The sequence below is a fragment of the Berghia stephanieae genome, chromosome 11 (assembly GCF_034508935.2).
Source record: "Berghia stephanieae isolate SIO BIC M18660-M18661 chromosome 11, UCSD_Bste_1.3, whole genome shotgun sequence".
In the NCBI taxonomy this organism is placed as follows: domain Eukaryota; kingdom Metazoa; phylum Mollusca; class Gastropoda; order Nudibranchia; family Aeolidiidae; genus Berghia; species Berghia stephanieae.
In genome coordinates this window covers 19,792,369-19,812,783 of record NC_088370.1, presented here as the reverse complement: position 1 = coordinate 19,812,783, position 20,415 = coordinate 19,792,369, and the positions used below count along the sequence as shown (strand labels likewise).

At 36.4% G+C, this 20,415-nt stretch overlaps 2 protein-coding genes across 2 annotated transcripts; both read right to left on the bottom strand.

Moving 5' to 3' along the window:
- Positions 1-714: 714 nt before the first annotated feature.
- On the bottom strand, positions 715-11,690 carry LOC144957322 (5'-deoxynucleotidase HDDC2-like). The gene is made up of 6 exons (XM_078888462.1): positions 11,327-11,690; positions 6,127-6,251; positions 5,386-5,488; positions 4,537-4,605; positions 2,692-2,830; positions 715-1,581 (listed from the first exon to the last, which is right to left on the bottom strand). The coding sequence occupies exons 1-6, from the start codon at positions 11,369-11,371 to the stop codon at positions 1,388-1,390; spliced, it is 675 nt and encodes a 224-aa protein (XP_078744588.1). The 5' UTR covers positions 11,372-11,690; the 3' UTR covers positions 715-1,387.
- Positions 11,691-15,456: 3,766 nt separating this feature from the next.
- Positions 15,457-20,415, bottom strand: LOC144957277 (gem-associated protein 7-like). Its single transcript, XM_078888374.1, has 2 exons — positions 20,296-20,415; positions 15,457-18,511 (listed from the first exon to the last, which is right to left on the bottom strand). Exon 2 carries the CDS (start codon positions 18,493-18,495, stop codon positions 18,208-18,210), a length of 288 nt encoding a protein of 95 aa, XP_078744500.1. The 5' UTR covers positions 18,496-18,511; positions 20,296-20,415; the 3' UTR covers positions 15,457-18,207.

The following is a 20,415-nucleotide window of genomic DNA, read 5'->3' as shown; positions in this document are numbered from 1 at the left end:
ACCATACAAGTCATTTGTATCTTGTTTCATTTTGTTTTTAAGGTTTTAAGGCGCTTGCAATACATTTAGGTCATATCAGCACTAGTGAATAGGAAGAAAATTGGATAGTAAAAACATTCTAGATGTACAATTAAAGGGACTTGAGGAAAAAGTAAAACAAGGGGAAAAGATTCAAATGGGAAACAGATTTAGATACCAAGTGTACCTAGTTTGCGATCACCTAAAAGTCTCACCCAGACACCAGCACAAATCCCCACTAAGAGGAATACGCTCAAATGTTTACAAATCATATGTTAAGAATAAAACTAAATAACAGTACATAACAAAGAGATGGTTTACAAGGAAAAAAAAATCATCTCCCAAAACTAACAATACATTTGGCTGTTTCACTCTCAGCCAGGGTGTCCAGTCAGGGCCATGACAAAACCAAGTAATCCCATTCCAAGACAAAGACAGAGAGCAAGTTGGAGAACAGATATAGGGGGATTAAAGACACAGTAAGTACCTCCCTGCCCACTATGGGAGGTCAGGAACCCCACCCAGATTTTTGGATGCAATTATTTATCTATTTCTATGACTCCATAGATGACATATTTCGCTGGATAAAATGATGTACTAATGTGCTTAAAGTGATATCTATCTATTATATATCTTCAAAAAAGTCGACAGAATATGCAAATGAAAGTGAGTTATTGTTAGACAAAATTATTATTATTTTTTTTTTGGGGGGAAAGCAATTGAGATAAATAGGACTCTATCTCTAAAATAATCCAGATATTCCGCTTCCGTGCTTCTTGTTTCGGGATAATTAATTTCTTTAACATTACAAATGAAGTTCAGTTGATAAGACATTATCGTTGTAATTACTATCTCTACGTCAGAGATGTCCTTAATACTCATGGTCTCAATCATATAACGCTTCCTCTCAGGGTGGATCCAGATTTGGCCTCAATGTTGGAGTCAGTTTTGGAATAATCACCTTATTTTGAATTCGGGTAAAAAACATGAAATCTGAAATTCAGGGTGGAATGTGTAGGAAAGTCCAGTTAATATATGTTCGAGAAACAACCCTGTGTAATTATCGCTTTGGTCTTATCTAGCATATTATTGAGTTATGTCCCTTGAACAACAGACTCCTGTCACTGTGTTGTTACTTCTGTTACTGAGTGTATATTGTCATCGAAGGGGGGAGGGGGAAAGTCATCATGATCTTCACCCATTTATCAACATTATCTTTTACTAGAACCCAACCAAGTTCACAAATAAACCACTACAGAATGAGCCACATACAAACAAACATACATGACGTACACTACACTACACTGCCATCATACAGATTTTTTGTAATCACCAGTTCCTTTCATCTGTCTTATCGCTTTGGCTTGACCTATAATTCTCTCTTCTCCTCTCCGTCTCTCTTTGAAGGTAATGCTATAACGGCTTGGTTTCTTTGCTCAACAATAGAAGATTGCTCTGAGGACGTAGAATCAGAATCACTTTTATCTTTTAGAGTTGCTGCCCTTTTCTCAATCAGATCATCACACCAACCTTGGACGAGGTCTGTAGAAAATTTGTATTTTACTGAAAAAAACATAAATTGTGTGAAATTTGAGAAAATCTCATCTTATCTAATTTGAGGCTAAATTACATAATCTCAACCAGCCTGTTACGTATCATTTACAATTTTCAAACATCTTTTTATAATCGTTGAAAAAATATATCCAAATGACAATGTAAAGTTGAACACCCCCCCTCACCCCCAAAAAAAAACAAAAAACAAACAATTTTGTAGACTAATGTAGTCATTGAAATGTGAAGCAATTTTGCTCCTGTTATTGACAATACTGATAAAATATATAATTATTAAAGCAAAAAATCATACGATAGAAACACTTAGTAAAGAACTAACAAACATGGATTTGACCCTTGCAACTAGACGTAACAATGATTTTTGAAGATGTATAGACACAATTGAGGACCTGGAACCCAGCGGTAGAAAATAGCAAGGACTTGAAATAGCGGAAAATTTGAGACCCATGTATATAAACCCCCCCCCCCCCCCCCCCCCCCTCTCCTCTCTATTCATCATTAAGTCGGTAGTATATAGTTTATATACCCCCCCCCCCCCACTCTCCATTCATTACTAAATCGCTGATAGTGATAGTCTTATGTGCCCTCCCCCCTTAAATTAGTGATATATATGTGACCCTTCGTCTTGAAACGGAATTATGTCGGGATGAATCGGACCCCGATTACTGACTTTAAAATTAAATTGATAGTAAATACCAATTTTTGAGCTTTTGCATTGTGAGAAATTGTCTTCATTCCCTAAGATAACAAATCGAAACAAACCCCAAGTTTCATGTTTTTGTCAATAAATTCTATTCTTTGCACCCGAGTCATCCCGACATAATACCACCCTCATTCATTACTAAATCATCGATAATCTAAGATGCTTCCCCCCACTCTATTCATTATTAAATTGGTGATATAATGTTACATATTGCCCCCCACCCCCCCGCCACTATTCATTATTAAATTGATGATATATAATTATATATCCCTCACCCCTTCTCAATCCATTACTAAATTGGTGATTCTGTCTTTTATGCCCCCCCCCCCCCACCCCTTTCTACCACCTCTATATTCAATATTACATTAGTGATATAAGTATATCTAGTGAGCACCTACATTTGGCCCTATCATAAAAGCTTTGAAGACTTCCAGGTTTGTTGTCTCGCTGTTCATACTCGAATGCCTGGACCAACATCTCAAACTTGTCTAGGTCTTTGACAAACTGTGCTTCTGGACTTGACTGAGTTTCGTATTCCTATGAAAATACAGAATAACAATAAACAATATTGCAAATCTATAATGATCAGTTATTGGGGGGGGAAGTGGCAGAGTGGTTAAGGCATTGCACTGTGACCTGGAAGGTCACGGGTTCGAGCCCCGCTTCAGGCACTTTCGTTTTTTTTTCCTTGAGCAAGATTATTAACCCCCAAATTGCTCACTTGGACAACATGGGTGATTCCTGTTGACATCAGACATTTTGTTTGATGAATTATCTTTATTCCTCCGTGGAATGCCTAGGTGACGAGATCTTATGATGTTGTGGCAGAAAGGGCATAAATAGTAAGTAAATGATTATTATTACAGTATCCTCTTTTTTGAAAGATCTGAATCTGAATATGAAAAGTGAAAAAAGGTATGACTCCCCCAAAAATCATTCTCTATATGAATTGTTGCCCTCAGCTGTATTATATTGGAGTATAATTAAATTCGGTTCCAGATCCATTACAGATCTAGAAAAAACTTTCACAAATTTTGTTGCCACAAAATTTATTCATAATGCTACATGGCTGCTCTGTAGGTCTTTATCACTCAATGGGGATGATCCATAATATTACCTTTCCATGCGCTCGAGGTCATTGGTCACGTAGCAAAGTGTGCTCAAAATTACCAATATTGAAAAGCGTTCAAACTTTTATAGATATCCAACGTCACAATTGGTTATTTTGCTCAGCATGGCTAATGGGTATGTTTACAACTTTCATATACAAAGCAGTGTGTTTACATTTATTGAGAAATGTCCAATCGTTGCACAGCAACAAATCATGTGATCGATGACTACTTTGGACAAAAACATGAATATAGGTCACTCCCATTATTTTGTCTCATTTACACAGACCTGCCAATGTAGGAATTTTGGGAATTTTAAAATCAGAAGCAGGGATAAAAGGAAAAATGAGGAAGCGTGAGGTGTTGAATTTAAAGTGTTGCTTCTGATACAATCAGAGAAGTAAATCCCAATAAGAAGAAAGTAATAGTAATAGATATACAATATTGCTGGTCAATATCCAATAGGAAGCGAAGTGGCTGAGTGGTTAAGACATTGCACTGTGACCCAGAAGGACCCAGGTTCGAGCCCCACTTCAGGCACTTTCGGTTTTTTTTCTTGAGCAAGATTATTAACCCCCAATTTGCTCATTTGGACAACATGGGTGATTCCTGTTGACATCAGACATCTTGTTTGATGAGTTATCTATATTCCTTCGGGGAATGCTTTGGCAACGATATCTTATGATTTTGTGGTTTAAAAGGCATAATTAATTATTTAATACCCAATAATGACAGTTAAAAAGTCAATTAGGATACCATCTCTCTGTAATCGAGTACCCTGGAATTGCTTGAGTAAACATTCATATATTTTAAAATTCAATTTTTAAAATCATATACAGTTTTGACCTTTATCAGATTTTTGGACCCTGAAAGGGCTTCTCTGAGGTTACGAAATATTCAATATTGGTCAAAAACTGTACTTTAATACTCCATATGTAGTTTCTCACAAAATCCTTGTAATTTAAAGTCAGTGAATATAAAATTTTCAGAAGAATAAATGGAATTTCTAAGAAAGACGAGATTAGGAGTAGATTTTAGTTTAAAGTGCAAAAAACAATATAAAAACATCACTCTGTTGTGTATTACTCCCCTTTGTATTATTTTATTATATAAAAATTGTAATCTGTGACTCACCATCCAAAGATTGTACATTTCCTTTCCAACTTCCTCTCCAACCAACTTGCATATATGGTCTGTAGCTTCCTGTAGAATGCAAACAAATTGTCAACAATACCACTCCATCCATTTGTCAAATATTATACAGTGCAACAGCATTCCTTGAGGAGCTGAACTACACGGGACAGACAGAAAAGTTCCAAGGAATATATGTGACACCTCCCCATGCCTCGAAACGGTAGTATAAGTCAGGATTTTCAATTTTATTTTTTTTTGTACCCAATCAAAGCTTATTTCATGTCTAAAAATTTGATAGCAAATTTATATAATTATGATTATTCATATGACCGTATGAAGTAGGGAGAGTTTAAAAACAGAAAGCAACATAAAAGATTTACATGAGGATATTAAAAGAAACCCCCCCCCCCCCCCCCCAAAAAAAAAAACCCCAAAAACATGATCAACCTCCATAGCTCAACAAGTTTGTTGGTTGTTATACACAAGAACTTTTGTATACAAAACACAGAAGAAAATCCTGTGAGGAAACAATCATGGCCTATCGTTTTTGGCCTATGGCTATGACTGTCAATCAACTATTTACACTATTCACTTATTTCTCTACCCCTCTACTTTGTTAGATTTCATTCTATGTTATATCTATTATGATTATGAGAGCTTCATAATTCAATAATTTTCTTTTCCCTTATTCTATGTGGGGCTGCAATGCTTTGCCACCTTTCACCTTTGCCCTTTCAAAATATGTGCCAGTTTGAAAATTATTGGAATCATATTTGAAAATTATTGGAATCATATTTGAATTTTTTTTTTACAAAAATAAATAAATAAACAAAAGTAAAGCATCCTTACCTTTTCCATTTTGCTCTTGTTTTCCTTACTGATTCCACACCAAGGGGTAATATCTCCTACAAGGCTTTCTGCCATGTCGTGAATCAGGGCTATCTTCATACACCTACAATTCAATCATTAAAACAAACATTAAGTTATAAAATTCAAGGAGAGTTTAGGCTGTGTAAGCCTATGAGATCAGGAAAGATAGACTTTTTTATTGGTAACCAGGTCCCCTGGGTGCCAATGCAATGCCACATCCACCTGACCAGCTCACTCCCACTATCAAAGTACATTTTTTTCTGTCAAAAAAAAAATTATTCCTGTGCTATATTACATGGGAGTAGAAAACAGACTTGCCAAAACAACAAAAAACAGTAAATTGCTGAAATTAAAAAAAAAAAAATAAAAATTCAACTAGGTAATCTGTATCAATAAAAATATGATTTCCACATCTATAACAAGAGTCAATTAAAAATTGTTTAACTCACTCAACCCTAACAGCGACTATATCCGTAGTTAACCCGGGTTACTTTTACCCCATGCCTATTTATTACATTTTTCTGGAACAAATTATAGGCGTAGTATCAATGCTAATGTTTTTAGTTTTTCATGTTAATGATAATTGAATAAAACTATGTAGCCTACATGCTCATTTTTAATACATTTTTTTTCCAATTTCCAAAAGTAGCAAAAATCTCTAGGATTGAGTGAGTTAAAACCTGGAAAAAAAATTTTAAAAATAAATTTCATGTCACTTACTTATCTCTGTCTAAGTCAGTGTTGCTGGGCAAGGCCCAAGACATCATGGCCATTCGATACATGTGTTCAGCCACACTTTCTGGGTTGTTTACTTTACGATGAACCCAGCCTGTCCTATTCACTTGCTAGAAAGTAAACGAAAGACATCATATAGATTAAATCTTGGTAGATTATACCCTCACTTTTGTAATGAATCACTACAAGTTATAGTTATTATTGTTAGTTGATTTCCGGGTTAATTCTTTACTTTCACTTTTGACACTTTTGTTTTGGTCATCCATCGCCATCATGTAAAACAAGAATTTCCTTATCTAAGAACAATATTATTTACTAAGAAAATGAAATAACAGCGGGGACCCATTTTCTATCTTTAATTCTAGACCCCATCATCATACACCATCTTGCTTAGAATAATCAGAACTGTGATAAACCTATAATTTACAATGACCTTGAAAAATCAAGTGCTCATTTGCCAATATAAGTAAGGGGCATAACCATATAATATTTTCTTAATATCATTTATTGTAAAAATTAATCGAACAAAATCTTATGGACAGATTCATTTCAGTGGTATAAAGTAAACTAACTAATAGAGTGATATAAATGATATATAGAGATACGAAACTTCTGAAATGGCAATAGGGTTTTAATAGCAACTACACATATTTATGTCAGTTCGTGTCAAGTCGCTAAACAGTCTCTAGTTCATAATGTTTATATGTAATACAATTGAACTTTGACACATGATTTTCGCAGCTTAAAAAAAATATTCAGTTGGGTGAAGCAGTGTGGCTCAGCGGTAAGGTCTTTGCTTCGTACCCAAAAGGTACCGAATTTGATCGCCCGTTGATGTGCTGTGTGGCCTTGAGCAAGTCACCTCGCCGTAGCTCAATTTGCGGCGCTGCACTGTGGCTGACGCCTGGGTTATTCGTCTTCCCTTGGAATAGACTCTAGAGACAAATTTCCCCTATGGGATGAATAAAGGGAAATTTATTTTATTTATTTTTTCTCACTAAATTCTCTCAACCTTTTTGTGAATTTGTTCAATTGATTGTTATAGCGGGCAGAAATGGTGTCCATTATATTTGAACACATAAAATCAATTCTCAAATGCCAGGTTATAAACTTGACATTGAAAATCCACCACGGGAGGATCCCTAAGTTTCACGTCTCCATATTTCCATTTTACTCTTGGATAATAATTAACTCATATCGTTCAGATCTAAAATAGGTAAAAACTTAGTCTTGTGGTCTCCCCTGAGAGTTTGAGTTTATTCTTGAGATTGAAGGGTTGACATATGATATACTCTTGTAACGTAATTATTCTCATATTGGACAAAATCAGCTATTTAAACAAAGTGGCAATTCGGACTCGCGTCTGAATAGTCTCCAGACGGGAGGACTACACAATGTGAGCATAAGGCAGAGGGTGGAATTCATAAAGAAATAGAAAAAGAGTTCAGAAGAAATTCTGTTTTGCCCACATCACACTGACTCAGCGCATACCCCTACTTTGGACTATAGAATGATTGTTGCCTGTCTCACACTATCAAAATGTTTTTTCTTTGTCCTGATTTTATTTGGACATCGTGTTATGTTGTTCGAAAAGCTTTTAATTTATACCACAGCTACTTTGACTGACCTTTGTTTCTTTTGAAGAGTTTTAACTCTTTTCTTTTTAATTTCTATCTGGACTTCCAACTGATCTATATGATTTTGTCTTTCTCGTCTGGGATTATACTGCCCATTGATAGTTATTAAAATCGTAATTTTGATTTACATTAATTTTATGTAATTATCAATAATTCAAATATTTAAAAAAACAAACTATACTGTAAGGGGAGACTATTCAGAATGAGTCTGAATACTCTGTTGATTGTGCATGCACATTGGAATTGGAGTCCGAATAGCCATGGGAGACTATTCAGACTCGAATCTGAATAACCACAGTCCTATTTAAAATACACAATATTTCGTACTGGCAATCCTGAAATTTTAAGTCATGAGTGTGTATTGACTTTGAACAAATAATAAATAAAGCAGAATAAAAAAACTAGCCAAAACTTAACCCTCTCGTGTTTAGATTCTTTTTGGGGGAGTAGATAATGAGTTCCCTATATAGCCAAGTCAATCATGTAGACATCCTTTGATGATATAAGCCTACTCTTTGATATCTGTAGTCGCCTTTTCGTTTTCTACGGTCACTCATGGCTAAACTCCGCCCAGAAACGATTTCATAGGTCCGTCCATCACCAAATTTCAAACTTTTGTTCTCGTGAGTTCTTAAGCTTTTTGACCGAAGAACGATTGGCTACTGAGCATCTTGACCCTTCAACGATTGGTCGTTCTGGCAGCTCACGTGTCAACAGCCGTCAACAATGAATTGAATCATCGTTTAGGCAGTGGAAGACGGCCATGGAATAGTTGCGTCACATCGCCACGTTGTTGAATAAATTATCCAGGCATGGTCGATAGGTAAAAAAGCCAAATTATGTTCTAGTTACATTTGAAACAAACAAAATATATCACTGATCTCATCTCTTTGAGATATAAAGAATGATATAAAAATCAAGAAAATCGGCCGATAAATAAAAAAGTTGCTAAAAAAAGCTACAATAAACAAAAGCAATTTTTTAAATCAAATTTATTCGTAAAACAGTTGGTTTTCAACCGATTTTTATGAAACAAAGACCAATGTACTTCTTTTTTCAAGCTGATTTCAGCAATGTGAATTTCAAATTCCTCAGAATTTTATTTTTTACTTTTAAATTTCAGGTTTTATGCCTACTCAATAAGGTGTTATATTCCTTGCATAACAGTAGCGTAATACATCGACGGGGAGAAGCGTCTTTGTTTCGGCCAGCTGGATAGATAGCCTGTGATTGGTCGAAGACTTTGAAACGCTTGATTCACAATTCTACACGAACGGACCCTGGCGGTCTATCAAAGAGGTGTTAATTTATTTACCGACTATTTTTCTTGGTGCTAAAATTACAAAGTAATAATTTCGCATCAGAAAAAATAACTCTGAAGTTCCTATCTCTTTATTACAATAAAATTGATATCTCGAATGAGAAAATCGACCCACAAATAAGGGAGTTATAAATTATTCATAATATTTTTAAAAGTTTACAATAATTGTCTTCAAAGTCATTTTTCATCACCAATGTCGTAATTTTTTACTGATTTTTACTAAACAAAGTGCAATGTCAATGATTTTCACCCGCAAATAAAATAGGATTTAAATCGCAATTTCTGAAACATATTTTCTTTTCTGTCGGCAAATTTATAAAAATCAAAGCTGAAAACACCCTGCGGCAGTGACAGGACCTGTCATTTCCTTCACAACGATTGGATTTTACTTACTGAGGCCAGTCTTGGCTACCCCGCCCATGAATATTATGCCGTTGTCGGTTTTTGTCGGGTTGAATCTTTAAGAGTTAAATCTATTCGGCATTCGGATTGGAGCCTGTATAACCATAACTTTTTTTTTTACTGAGTATTCAGGAATATAGAGTTCAGCATTATTTTGCAAAGCATTTTAATTAAGTTCACTTTCAACTTTATTTCCCTGAGCATTCAAAGAAATAAGAGTTTATTTCCCGGAGCGTTTGGAGAAATACAGTTAAAATTTTTTCACGATTTTGAGAAAAAGATTTCATGTTTATTTTGCCAAATGTTCGGAGAAATAGAACTCAAATTTATTTTCCAGATGAATGTTCCAAGAAATTGAAATTGAAGAGGCAGCCATTTCTCTTCGGTCTTCAGCAACAAAACATAAACATATGGGAGACCTTCCGAAAGCACCCAGCGCTAGCATATCCTTCAATTTGTATTTTCAGTGTGGATCTTTTGTCAAGTGTTTATTTATTCAATTTGTCATCATATAGAAGCATTTTTAAAAACTAGAACAAACCTCAATGGATTTGTGAAAGTTTAAAATTTCCTAATATTATAATTTGACCATTGTTTTGATTCTCAGCCGCCATTTTGATTTGTGAAGTATTGAAAGGTAGTGCCAAGCAGTCCTAGTTTGTTTTGTCTATTAGGGTCAGCTCGAGGTCGGAGGATTTTTTTTCTAGGGTTAGTTATAAGTCTTAGTAGGTGATAGGCTGTTGTTTTTCCTATAAGGGTTAGTTAAAGGTACTAGACGTCTAGGTTTTATTTTTTCTTAGAGTTAGTTGAGGTCCGGCTATGTGGTCTACTAGTATACACTCCAGGGTTGCCAGTTTGGCACTTTTTGATTTTGGTTGGCAGGAAAGCAAATCGGTTGGCAAGTTTGCACTTTTTTGGACAGAGAAAATTAATATAATATTTATGTATTTTTATTATACATAATTAAAAAGAAAGAGCGAGTCAAATCTTACCTTTCAATTCCCAGTATTTGTATGTTCGTTTTGTGATTTCGTTCTCACATAAATTTTATTATTTGGCTACAACAAACACAAATCTGGCTTCAGCCTTTCCGGTTCCAGTCTTAATTCTTTGACAGGTTTTGAAACTGAAAGTGAAACTGTTACTGTTAGGTCTAATTAATGTGGCTTCGAGTTTGATATTTCTTTGGTGTTTTATAAGTCATAATGGTCAACACCAGGTAAGCCTGCATTTTGTTTATTCTTGAATTTACATGTGTAATATTTCACTATTATGAGTATGTGTAACGAAAATCCCTATTTTGAAAGGTTTGGCAAGTTTTCGACGCATTTGGCAAGTTGTCACATATTTGGCAAGTTGTCCTGAAAAAAACTGGCAACCCTGATACACTCACTTTCGGATCGGAAGGTCCTGGGTTCGAGCCTCATGCTCGGCGCAAAGTTGAGTCCTTGGAAAAGGCTCTTTACTCACATTCTCACCGTACTGGGTGTAAAATGAGCACCTGGCCGTTAACAGTAACAGTATTGTCTTTGTCATAAAAATTGTAATATCGCCTAACAGTGAGGCGTCATGTCCCGTCCTACATGTTAAATGTTGCTGTTGACCAGGGAGCCCTTGTAAAGCGCTTTGAGCAAAGTTAGTGGATATTGCGCTAGATATATAAAGCTCAATTTAAAAAAAAAAGAATATTGAGTTGTTTCCCTTAGATAGAATTGATAGAAGCTTTCCGAAGGACATCTGGCAGATGAATATAAAAATAAAACGCTTCTACAAAACAAAATAAAAGTAAAACCGAACATAATTCAATTTTAGTAACCCGTATTACCTTTAGATTACCAATTATCTTGAAATATTCAAAAAGTTTTGACATGATGACGATGACAGGAGCAGATATTCACGCAGTGCGACGGCGACAGATACTGATTGTTTGCAAAAGTTATGGGGAGTTTATAAACTTTTTCTATCTCAGACTCAGATAATTTCCTTTCTAGAAACTTCAAGACATATCTCAGCTCCCCTCTTATCAGTGCGTCCCACTCCCATTTATTTAGAAGTTTTGTGAGATGAAAGAATCATAAACTAGCCTACTTCCCCTGCCACATGAAAGACGTGCAGACGCCGTTGAAATTGAAAGAAAGTGAAAGGCGAAAGGTGAAGGGAGGTCAATGTCAACAATTTGGAGGCTGGGTAAAAACTCGGTAAATGCAATGTTCGATTAATTAGATTTCCATCAAAAGATGTGTGTGTCTTTTTCATAGAATTAAACGAATGAGAATACGTACGAAGCCTAAAAAGTGTCCACCAATGAAAGCATTCAGCGCCATTTTATTGTTGGCTGAGAATGTAGTCATTACCATTCATTCGGTCTCTATGTCAACATAACGACACAAGAAAAACAACAAACAAAATCAAAATCCACAATAAAATGTTTCAGAACTGTTGCGTATATTTATGGCACAATGAAGCTGTCAAAAATGAAGTTAGAGAATGTGTGTAATCATGTATTATAATAACCTGTAATGTGTTTTCCAACCACCACATCATCTACTACGACAACCACCACCACAACAAACAACCACCAGCCCCACATCATTATCACTACCACTACTACTACAATCACCACAACCACATCGTCATCACTACCACTACTACTGCAACCACCACCACCATATCATCATCATTACCACTACTACCACAAACACCACCACCACTACTACTACAACCACCACCACATCATCACTACCTCAACTACTACAACCACCACCACAATAGCATTACTACCACTACTACCACAACCACCAGCACCACATCATTATCACTACCACTACTGCACCACCACCAGCACATAATCATCACTACCACTACTACTACAACCACCACAAACACATCGTCATCACGACCACTACTACTACAACCACCACCATATCATTACCATTACCACTACTACTACAACCACCAAACCACATCGTCATCACTTCCACTACTACTACAACTACCACCACATCATCATCACTATCACTACTACTACAACTACAACCACCACCACATTATCATCACTACCACTACTACTACTGCAACCACCACCACCATATCATCATCATTGAAATATTTTTTTTTTTTAATTGAGCTTTATATAGTGCAATATCTACTAAATGTGCTCAAAGCGCTTTACAAGGGGTCCCTGGTCAACATTTAACATGTAGGACGGGACATGACGCCTGTTAGGCGATATTACAATTTTTCGGACAAACACAACTCTGTTAACGGCCAGGTACTCATTTTACACCTGAGTACGGTGAGAGAATGTGAGTAAAGAGCCTTTTCCAAGGACTCAACTATGCGCCGAGCGCGAGGCTCGAACCCAGGACCTTCCGATCCGAAAGCGAGTGTCATACTACTAGACCACATAGCCGCATCATTACCACTACTACTACAAACACCACCACCACATCATCATCACGACCACTACTACTACAACCACCACCACTACCATATCATTATTATTACCACTACTACTACAACTACAACCACCACCACATCATCATCATCACTACCACTACTACTACAACTACAATCATCACCACCACCACATCATCATCACTATTACTACTACAACTACAACCACCACCAACACCAACACCACATCACCTCACTAACACCAGTACTATAATCACTACCATTAGGTTTTGGAGCTTTAATTCATTTGAAATAAGGAAACTTCGGAATTGTATTTGGCATTGTGTTTATATATCATAATATAATTCCAATCAGTTATCTATTTAGAACTTGATACTTTTACTATACAATATGTATGCCAAATACCACCCCAATTCCCCTTTCTTGTGTGCGGGAATTCCTCTTTCGGCATTGAAATTAAGTGTGAGAGAGTCATCACTACACACATAAACAACAGAAACAATTTAAAAACATGACTATGACACGCAACCACTCACACACGAGGCTATACTATTTATCCCTTTCTCTATATAGATAGTATGTAGATGACGTCACTCGGGCCTTTCTTATTGTTTTTTGCCATCCGCGTTTGTGAGTTGTTCTCACTAAACTGTATTAACAAGACTATAAAAGTTCATGGTTACACCGAGTTTGTGTGTTGGTCCGTTATACTTCCGGATGGGAATGTTGTGAACTCCTTGGCCAAGCGCATTCTATCTATAGATAGATCTAATAGATAGAATGCGCTTGGCCAAGGAGTTCACAACATTGCCATCCGGAAGTATAACGGACCAACACACAAACTCTGTGTAACCATGAACTTTTATAGTCTGGTTAATACAGTTTAGTGAGAACAACTCACAAACGCGGATGGCAAAAACAATAACAAAGGCCTGAGTGACATCATCTGCATACTATCTATATAACAGGACAAGACAAACAATAGCTTGACTCTCGCTATACTTCGCATTGATGTTTGTCGTCTCACGAGTTCAACTCTCGGTCGACCTGTCAATAATCCATTTTGCCTCGGACGTAATCATAAATAGAATGTTGTGTGGTTTTGACCGTGAAGAAAACCTTAAGAAGTCACATTTATATGTATCATTTTAGAGAGATCCTTTTGAATAATTTTGAGTTAAATGAGCGAGCAGCAACTTGTTTTCATGAACGGCCGATCAGCGCTTGTTTACTAAAGTAACGCGATTCCCAGCCAACGTCTCAATGGCGGATATTTTTCTCATCGAGGCCGCTGGTTGGTTAGCCAATAACTTATTGGATAAGAGCACCGTACGGTTTCCATTGGGTAAATTCCTTGGTCTTTTTTACGAAACCCGCCGAAACCTGACAATATCCGACAAAGTTATGGGGAAGTAGGCAACACTGGGGAGTGAACCTGGGACTCAGGGAGGTGTACACCAGTGGGGGGGGGGGGGAAAGAGAGAGAGAGAGACGGCGGAGAGAGAGAGAGAGTGAGAGAGAGAGAGAGAGAGAGAGAGAGAGAGAGAGAGAGAGAGAGAGAGAGATTGTTATTAAGTGTTTTATCCGTAGCCATCGTTATGTTACAGACTGATACTAAAATCCAAAAGGACTGGCAGTTTGACGTCATTATTTGGTTTTTGCACCGCCTAGTGAGTTGTCGTTAGTAGAGCTCATGGAAACACGTTATTTCATTGGTTGAACGATTGAATACAACTCACGATTTGTTTTCTTTTGTGGCAAAAGACTGGCATTTTGGCGTCATTTTTTGGTCAGTATCAGGCCATAACTTTACGAAGGCCACGGTTTTACGCGCTTGCCACACATTTCGGTAATTTCAGCGCTAGTAAAAAGGAAGAATATGGGATTTAAAAAATTAGAATTACAAATAAAGGCACCCAAGAAAAAGAATTATACACGTAAAAGGGGTTGGTTCACAAAGGGAACAGATGTAGATTCCATGAGTACATTATCAGTGTGTACTTATTTTGAGATCACCTGAAAGTCTCATTCAGACACCAGCACAGGATCCCACCAAGATGAATATAACACTCAGGACTCAGATGTTTACAGAATACTCCAAAAAGAAAATATAACAACACACAACAGATTTACAATTTAGAAGGAAAAATAAATTCCCAAAACTAATACTAATACTAAACATTTGACTGTTTTCTTCTCGGCTAAGGACTCTGGCAAGGGCCAGGACAAAACCAAGCCATCCGATTCCAAGACAAAGACAGAACGCAGCTCGGAAAACATATATACGGGGATAGAAGACACAGAAAGTGACCACCTGCCCACCATGGGAGGTCAAAAGACCCCACCGAGAGAGAGGGAGAGAGAGAGGAGAGAGAGAGAGAGAGAGAGAGAGAGAGAGAGAGAGAGAGAGAGAGAGAGAGAGAGAGAGAGAGAGAGAGAGAGAGAGAGAGAGAGAGAGAGAATTTTTTTTTTTTTTGGGGGGGGGGGGGGGTCATAAAGGAAGGTAAAAATCGTAAAAGCAAACCCAAGATCATGACATATAATTATTATATATTTTTATTGACATAAAGAGAAACAAATATGAGGAAGCTAACATTTTATTTCACAAGTAAAACTGTTAAAGTACATATTATATAATTTGAAATTCAATGCTAAGCATCATCAATTTTAGTCCCGACATGATACAGTATTGATTGATCGCATTGATGTTACAAGGAATTGACGCTTTCCAATACAGAATATCTGACCATCACCTCAAAACAGTGGGGGTCCCAATAGCTCAGTTGGTAGAGCACCCGCTTCACAAACAAAGGGACCAGGATCGATCCCTGGGTGTATCAATATGTTTTTCTGACCTCCCTGTCAACCCAGCATTATGGATAGCTGGGTCTGTTAGATCTGGTGGAAAGTACTACTTTGCGATAGACTAGTGTCCTAGACAAAGGATAGCAAGAAATTGCAATTGTCCATTCCACGCTACAGAAACCGGGAAAAACTCCGGCTCCATGGGCCTAATAGCTCTGAAAGCTCGCTAATTTCTTAACTAAAAAATACAATTTTAACTCAAGTTACATATTTTGGATTACAAAACCATTATCTGGAGTCAGAATCATTCAGACATAATGCTTTGAGGCCATGAGGCACACATCTTTAGTCCTTATGGACTACCATCATAATCATCCTCAGTTTATTCTTTTTTCCATGGATTTTACAACACTCTCAGCACCTTTAGGTCATTTCAGCACCAATAAAAGAAGTCAGCGGAAACATTACTTGTAGATCTGATGTTTTAAGCATCAAAGAAGAAGTTAGACAAGGGGACTAGTCCAAATAGGGTACAGAAGATTCCATGAGCCATCTACCAATGCACGACTATGTGGTCTTGTGGTATGACACTTGCCTTCAGATCGGAAGGCCCTGAGTTTTGAGCCCCACTCTGAATTGATCCTTGCAAAAGGCTCTTTACTCACATTCTCTCACCAAACTCAGGTGTAAAATCTGACCGTTAACAGCGTTGTCTTGTCCTAAATATTAAGTGTTGCCATTGGCGAAGGACCCCTTGCAAAGCTCTTTGATTACGTTTAGTGGATTTTGCATGCACTACGGTATGTAAAAGTTCAAGTTTGTTTGTTGTGTTTTTTAAATTAAATTTGAAAATACCTAAAAGTCCTATCTAGACACAAGCGAAAGATCCCGTTACAATTACAAAAGGTACACTCAACTATTTACAAAATACAAAATATTCAAAACTTAAAACAATAACAGCAACAGAGATGATTTTTTTTAAAAGTAGTCCTTCAGAGCCATTAAGCTAACGGAACTGGAGTAATCCCAGTTTCTATTTCTATAGCAAGAAATGGACAATAGTGATTGCTTGCTACCCTTTGGATAGGATGCTAGTCTATTACAAAGTACTTTCCATTTATCTAACAGACCAGTCTATCCAACCACTGCTGGTAAGACAGGGTTGAAAAAAAATATCTCATCTTCGTCCGGAGTCGACCTCAGTCCCTTTGCATTTGAAGCAAGCGCTCTACCAACTGAGCTGTCGCAACGAAAGAAATATCTCAAAAAAAAATTTAAAAAGGAACTGCATATTTAACAGCCTCCCTCTCAGCTAAGGATCCTGGCCAGAACCAGAGACAAAACCTAGATCATTATGGAAAGGGAAAACAGATTAAGAGTGGATAAAAGATACTGTGACCTCTCTGCCCACCATGGGAGGTCAAAAAGAACCCACCCAGCTGGATTAGGTGCCTTCCAGTTTGTGAGGATTAATGACAATGTTTTGATACAAAACAAAAATGTGTATAAAATTGCACTGCAGAACCATACAATGTCATGCATTTTAAAAATTCCATTATGTCAAAAATATGTGAAAAGCGCTTTAAGACTTCATAAATCGTAAATCACTTCATTAGTATGTAAGCTTATTATCATCATTATTATTATTATTGTTATTAATTATAATTCTTCTTATCATTATTGCCATCATCCTCATTATTATATTTATTATCCTACCATCATCATTATTCATCAACATGATCCTTTTTCTGACATAGATAATTATAATTTTTAAAAAGCGTTCAGAATCTGGAGGGCCTGCAGTTTTCGCTGATCGGCATGTATTCATGATAGCTGTGGTTATATCTCCACAGTGGCCTGTATATCAATACCATTCTTATTATTCAAGCCTTACCATTAAGTATCAAGCAAAATGCTCCATATACTTTCAGATCAACCACAATCATGTGTGAAATGAAGCATTTTGCTTTTGTGACTGAGTCGAGCAGTTACAACAGTCTGTGTCAAATTCATGGTAAGAAAATCTATGATACACACCTGTGTTTCAGCCAAAAATAATTTGAGAAAATGGCCCTTCCACATTTCTTCAGACACAGTGAAACTGACTATAATCTGTAACTTTTGTAATCCGCCCCCCTTCTTTGAATAAACCAGTCATAATCTTTTTAAAACTTAAGTTAAAATGAACAAAATTTTGAAACACGAGACTTTTGCAGCTCAGGAAAAATACAATCAATCTCCTCCATAAAATAAATTCAAATTTTAATCACACCTGCGATAAAACCAGATTGCGGCAGTAAAGATCGCTTTTACTCTTTGAAATGAGAAGCACAGGTTTTAATATAGCCTTGATAGCACCAAATAGCTAAGTCATCTTTGTTAGTACACAGCAGCAGAAGTGCGCGCGTCGACATGAATCGTCATGAAAAAGTGTTTTTATTTGGTTTAGTTTTGCTTTGTTTTACTACAACTTTTTTCCAAAAATCAGCTTTTCCTCTCCTTGTTGACCTGAGGCAGTGAGATAGATACGATGTCCGAAGTGCGAAGTGTAGCCTGTGGAATAACCCCCATAGGAGTGCTCAGATCTTTAACGTGAACATGGTGAAAGTCTACGTCAGCCACGCCTATTTTACAACTAACTTTGGTTTTCTCATGCATCTTGACATCTGCATTTGCCCCACTGATGGAGCCCAGCATTCGGAGGAATCGTTCTCGCAAGAATGTTCGCTGTTCTTGAGCTTCTTTATTTTCATCCATTTTTTCAGGTAGCATTAGCAGACAATATATTCTGTTGAGAGAGAATAAAAAAGAAAAAAGAGAGAGGTGACGAAAAATTTAAAAAGAATTAGAAAGAGAAGGCTAAGTGAATTCAAGCATCACCCGCAGTGCAGTCCTGTAAAGTAAGTAACAAAAGAGAAATTTCTTTCTCAAATAAAAAATAGTGATTCCAACAGTGAGGCTCAAACCTGAACCTACACATGTCTAATCCACTTGGTCATCTTGCATCCCAAACAATAGCGATAGAAATTGAAGCCAAAATACTTACTCACAAATTCAACTTATCACCCCTATGAAGTTCATGAACTACTTTTATCATTAAGGCTCTTGAACACAGCTTCCACCCCTAACACCCCCATCCCATACCGGACACGTGCATAGAGATAGATTGGCATTAAAACAGTTAAGTTACATCAGATTAGAGATGATCATGAAATGGCAGTTTGGTTGGATTGTTCATTTAAATAATGTGTAAGGAAGCAATAGTTCAGTGTTGACCCCCCCCCTCCCCCCTTCCCCATGCCCCTCTCTTCTCTTAAAAAAAAAAAAAAAAACAGCAAATGGTAAAACAACAAAATAAAAACAACAAAAAACAAAAAGATAAATAATCCAAAAAGAATTTGAGATATTCAGATTTTTGGGGGAATGAAAATACAGAGGGTAAACCTGACAAATATGAGAGTGAGTCAAAAACCTAAACATCTCAAATTCTATTTTGGTTTATTGATCTTTGTAGGATTTTTTGTTTTGTTTTTATTTTAATTATTTACGAAGACTTTTTATAAAGAGAAAGAAAGGGGTGGGGGTATCTACACTGCCAAAATTTGAGATCATCCAACGTAAAGTTTAAGTGGCTTATGAATAATATTATAAAATATAATGTTTTTATTTCAAATTCCATGCTTTATCCCACTATGATAATTTATCGCATCATTGTGATGGCAATGTAAATAATATCATATCCCGTCGTTTTCTTTGAGATTTATCAAACCCAACACGGTTGTAAATTTAATTCATAAAAATTTGTTTCACGTTTAATTTTTCAAATAAATATGAATAACATTCTCCTTCATGCTTCATTGGTGCAAATTTAAGGTAGGGAAGGATGGGGAGAATAAGAGTAAGTAAAATGCCCTTTCTTTATATGGAAACTTTGATCTTTGTTTTTCGGTAACCATTAAACAAAAAACAAAAAGAAATTTGTCTTATTTTTTTGGCAACTGTAAAAGAAATTTGGTTGCTCTAACTCTAAATGCCTGGTTACCGTGTACGTAGACACTGCCTGAAAGTTAAATTAGGCGTCTAGTTTAAACTTCACTAATCTATCAAGGTTGTTCTTGAGTTTTTAATTAAAATGCTACTTATATTGACAAATTGAATATAAAACGCATGACAAAAGAACCAAGGTGAAAATACTAATTGAAAGAAATGCTAGCACGAGGAACTAAGGCTTCCCAATATTTTCAACAGAAAAATATCAATAACTCTTCTGGAACTGGAACCGTTTGACGCTGAGAAACGAATAAGGTTTCAAATTGATATTATTTCATGTCCCTTTTGTCTTATATTGGGTCAACTTAAGATGTTTTGAGTTTGAAAATTTTATCAAAGTGCAACTTTTGCTGACAGACTGACCGAGCCGAGACTCTAGACTGAGAACTGAACTGGCTCACACTCACAACTCTAAAAACTCAAGATGATTTATTCACATTATATTGACAATTGACGAACATGCAAGACCTTTGAGGCAACCGCAGTTACAAGTTATTATGTATTTCAATTTAATATACAAACCTGTTTTAAAATAATTCAAAATCAGATTCTCTCGAAACGACTGGGACTGGTTGGATGAACGGCAAGATATCGAACTAGAATTCTGTGAAGCTAAAAATGAAAGTAGACACAGGTGAAAGA

Coding starts and splice junctions, on each gene's coding strand:
- LOC144957322 (XM_078888462.1), bottom strand. CDS start 11,371: ATGTCAAAACTTTTTGAATATTTCAAGATAATTGGTAATCTAAAG. Junction 6,252..11,326: donor AGATAATTGGTAATCTAAAG/GTAATACGGGTT, acceptor TTTACTTTCTAG/CAAGTGAATAGGACAGGCTG. Junction 2,831..4,536: donor AAATGTACAATCTTTGGATG/GTGAGTCACAGA, acceptor GTATTTTCATAG/GAATACGAAACTCAGTCAAG.
- LOC144957277 (XM_078888374.1), bottom strand. CDS start 18,495: ATGCTACCTGAAAAAATGGATGAAAATAAAGAAGCTCAAGAACAGCGA.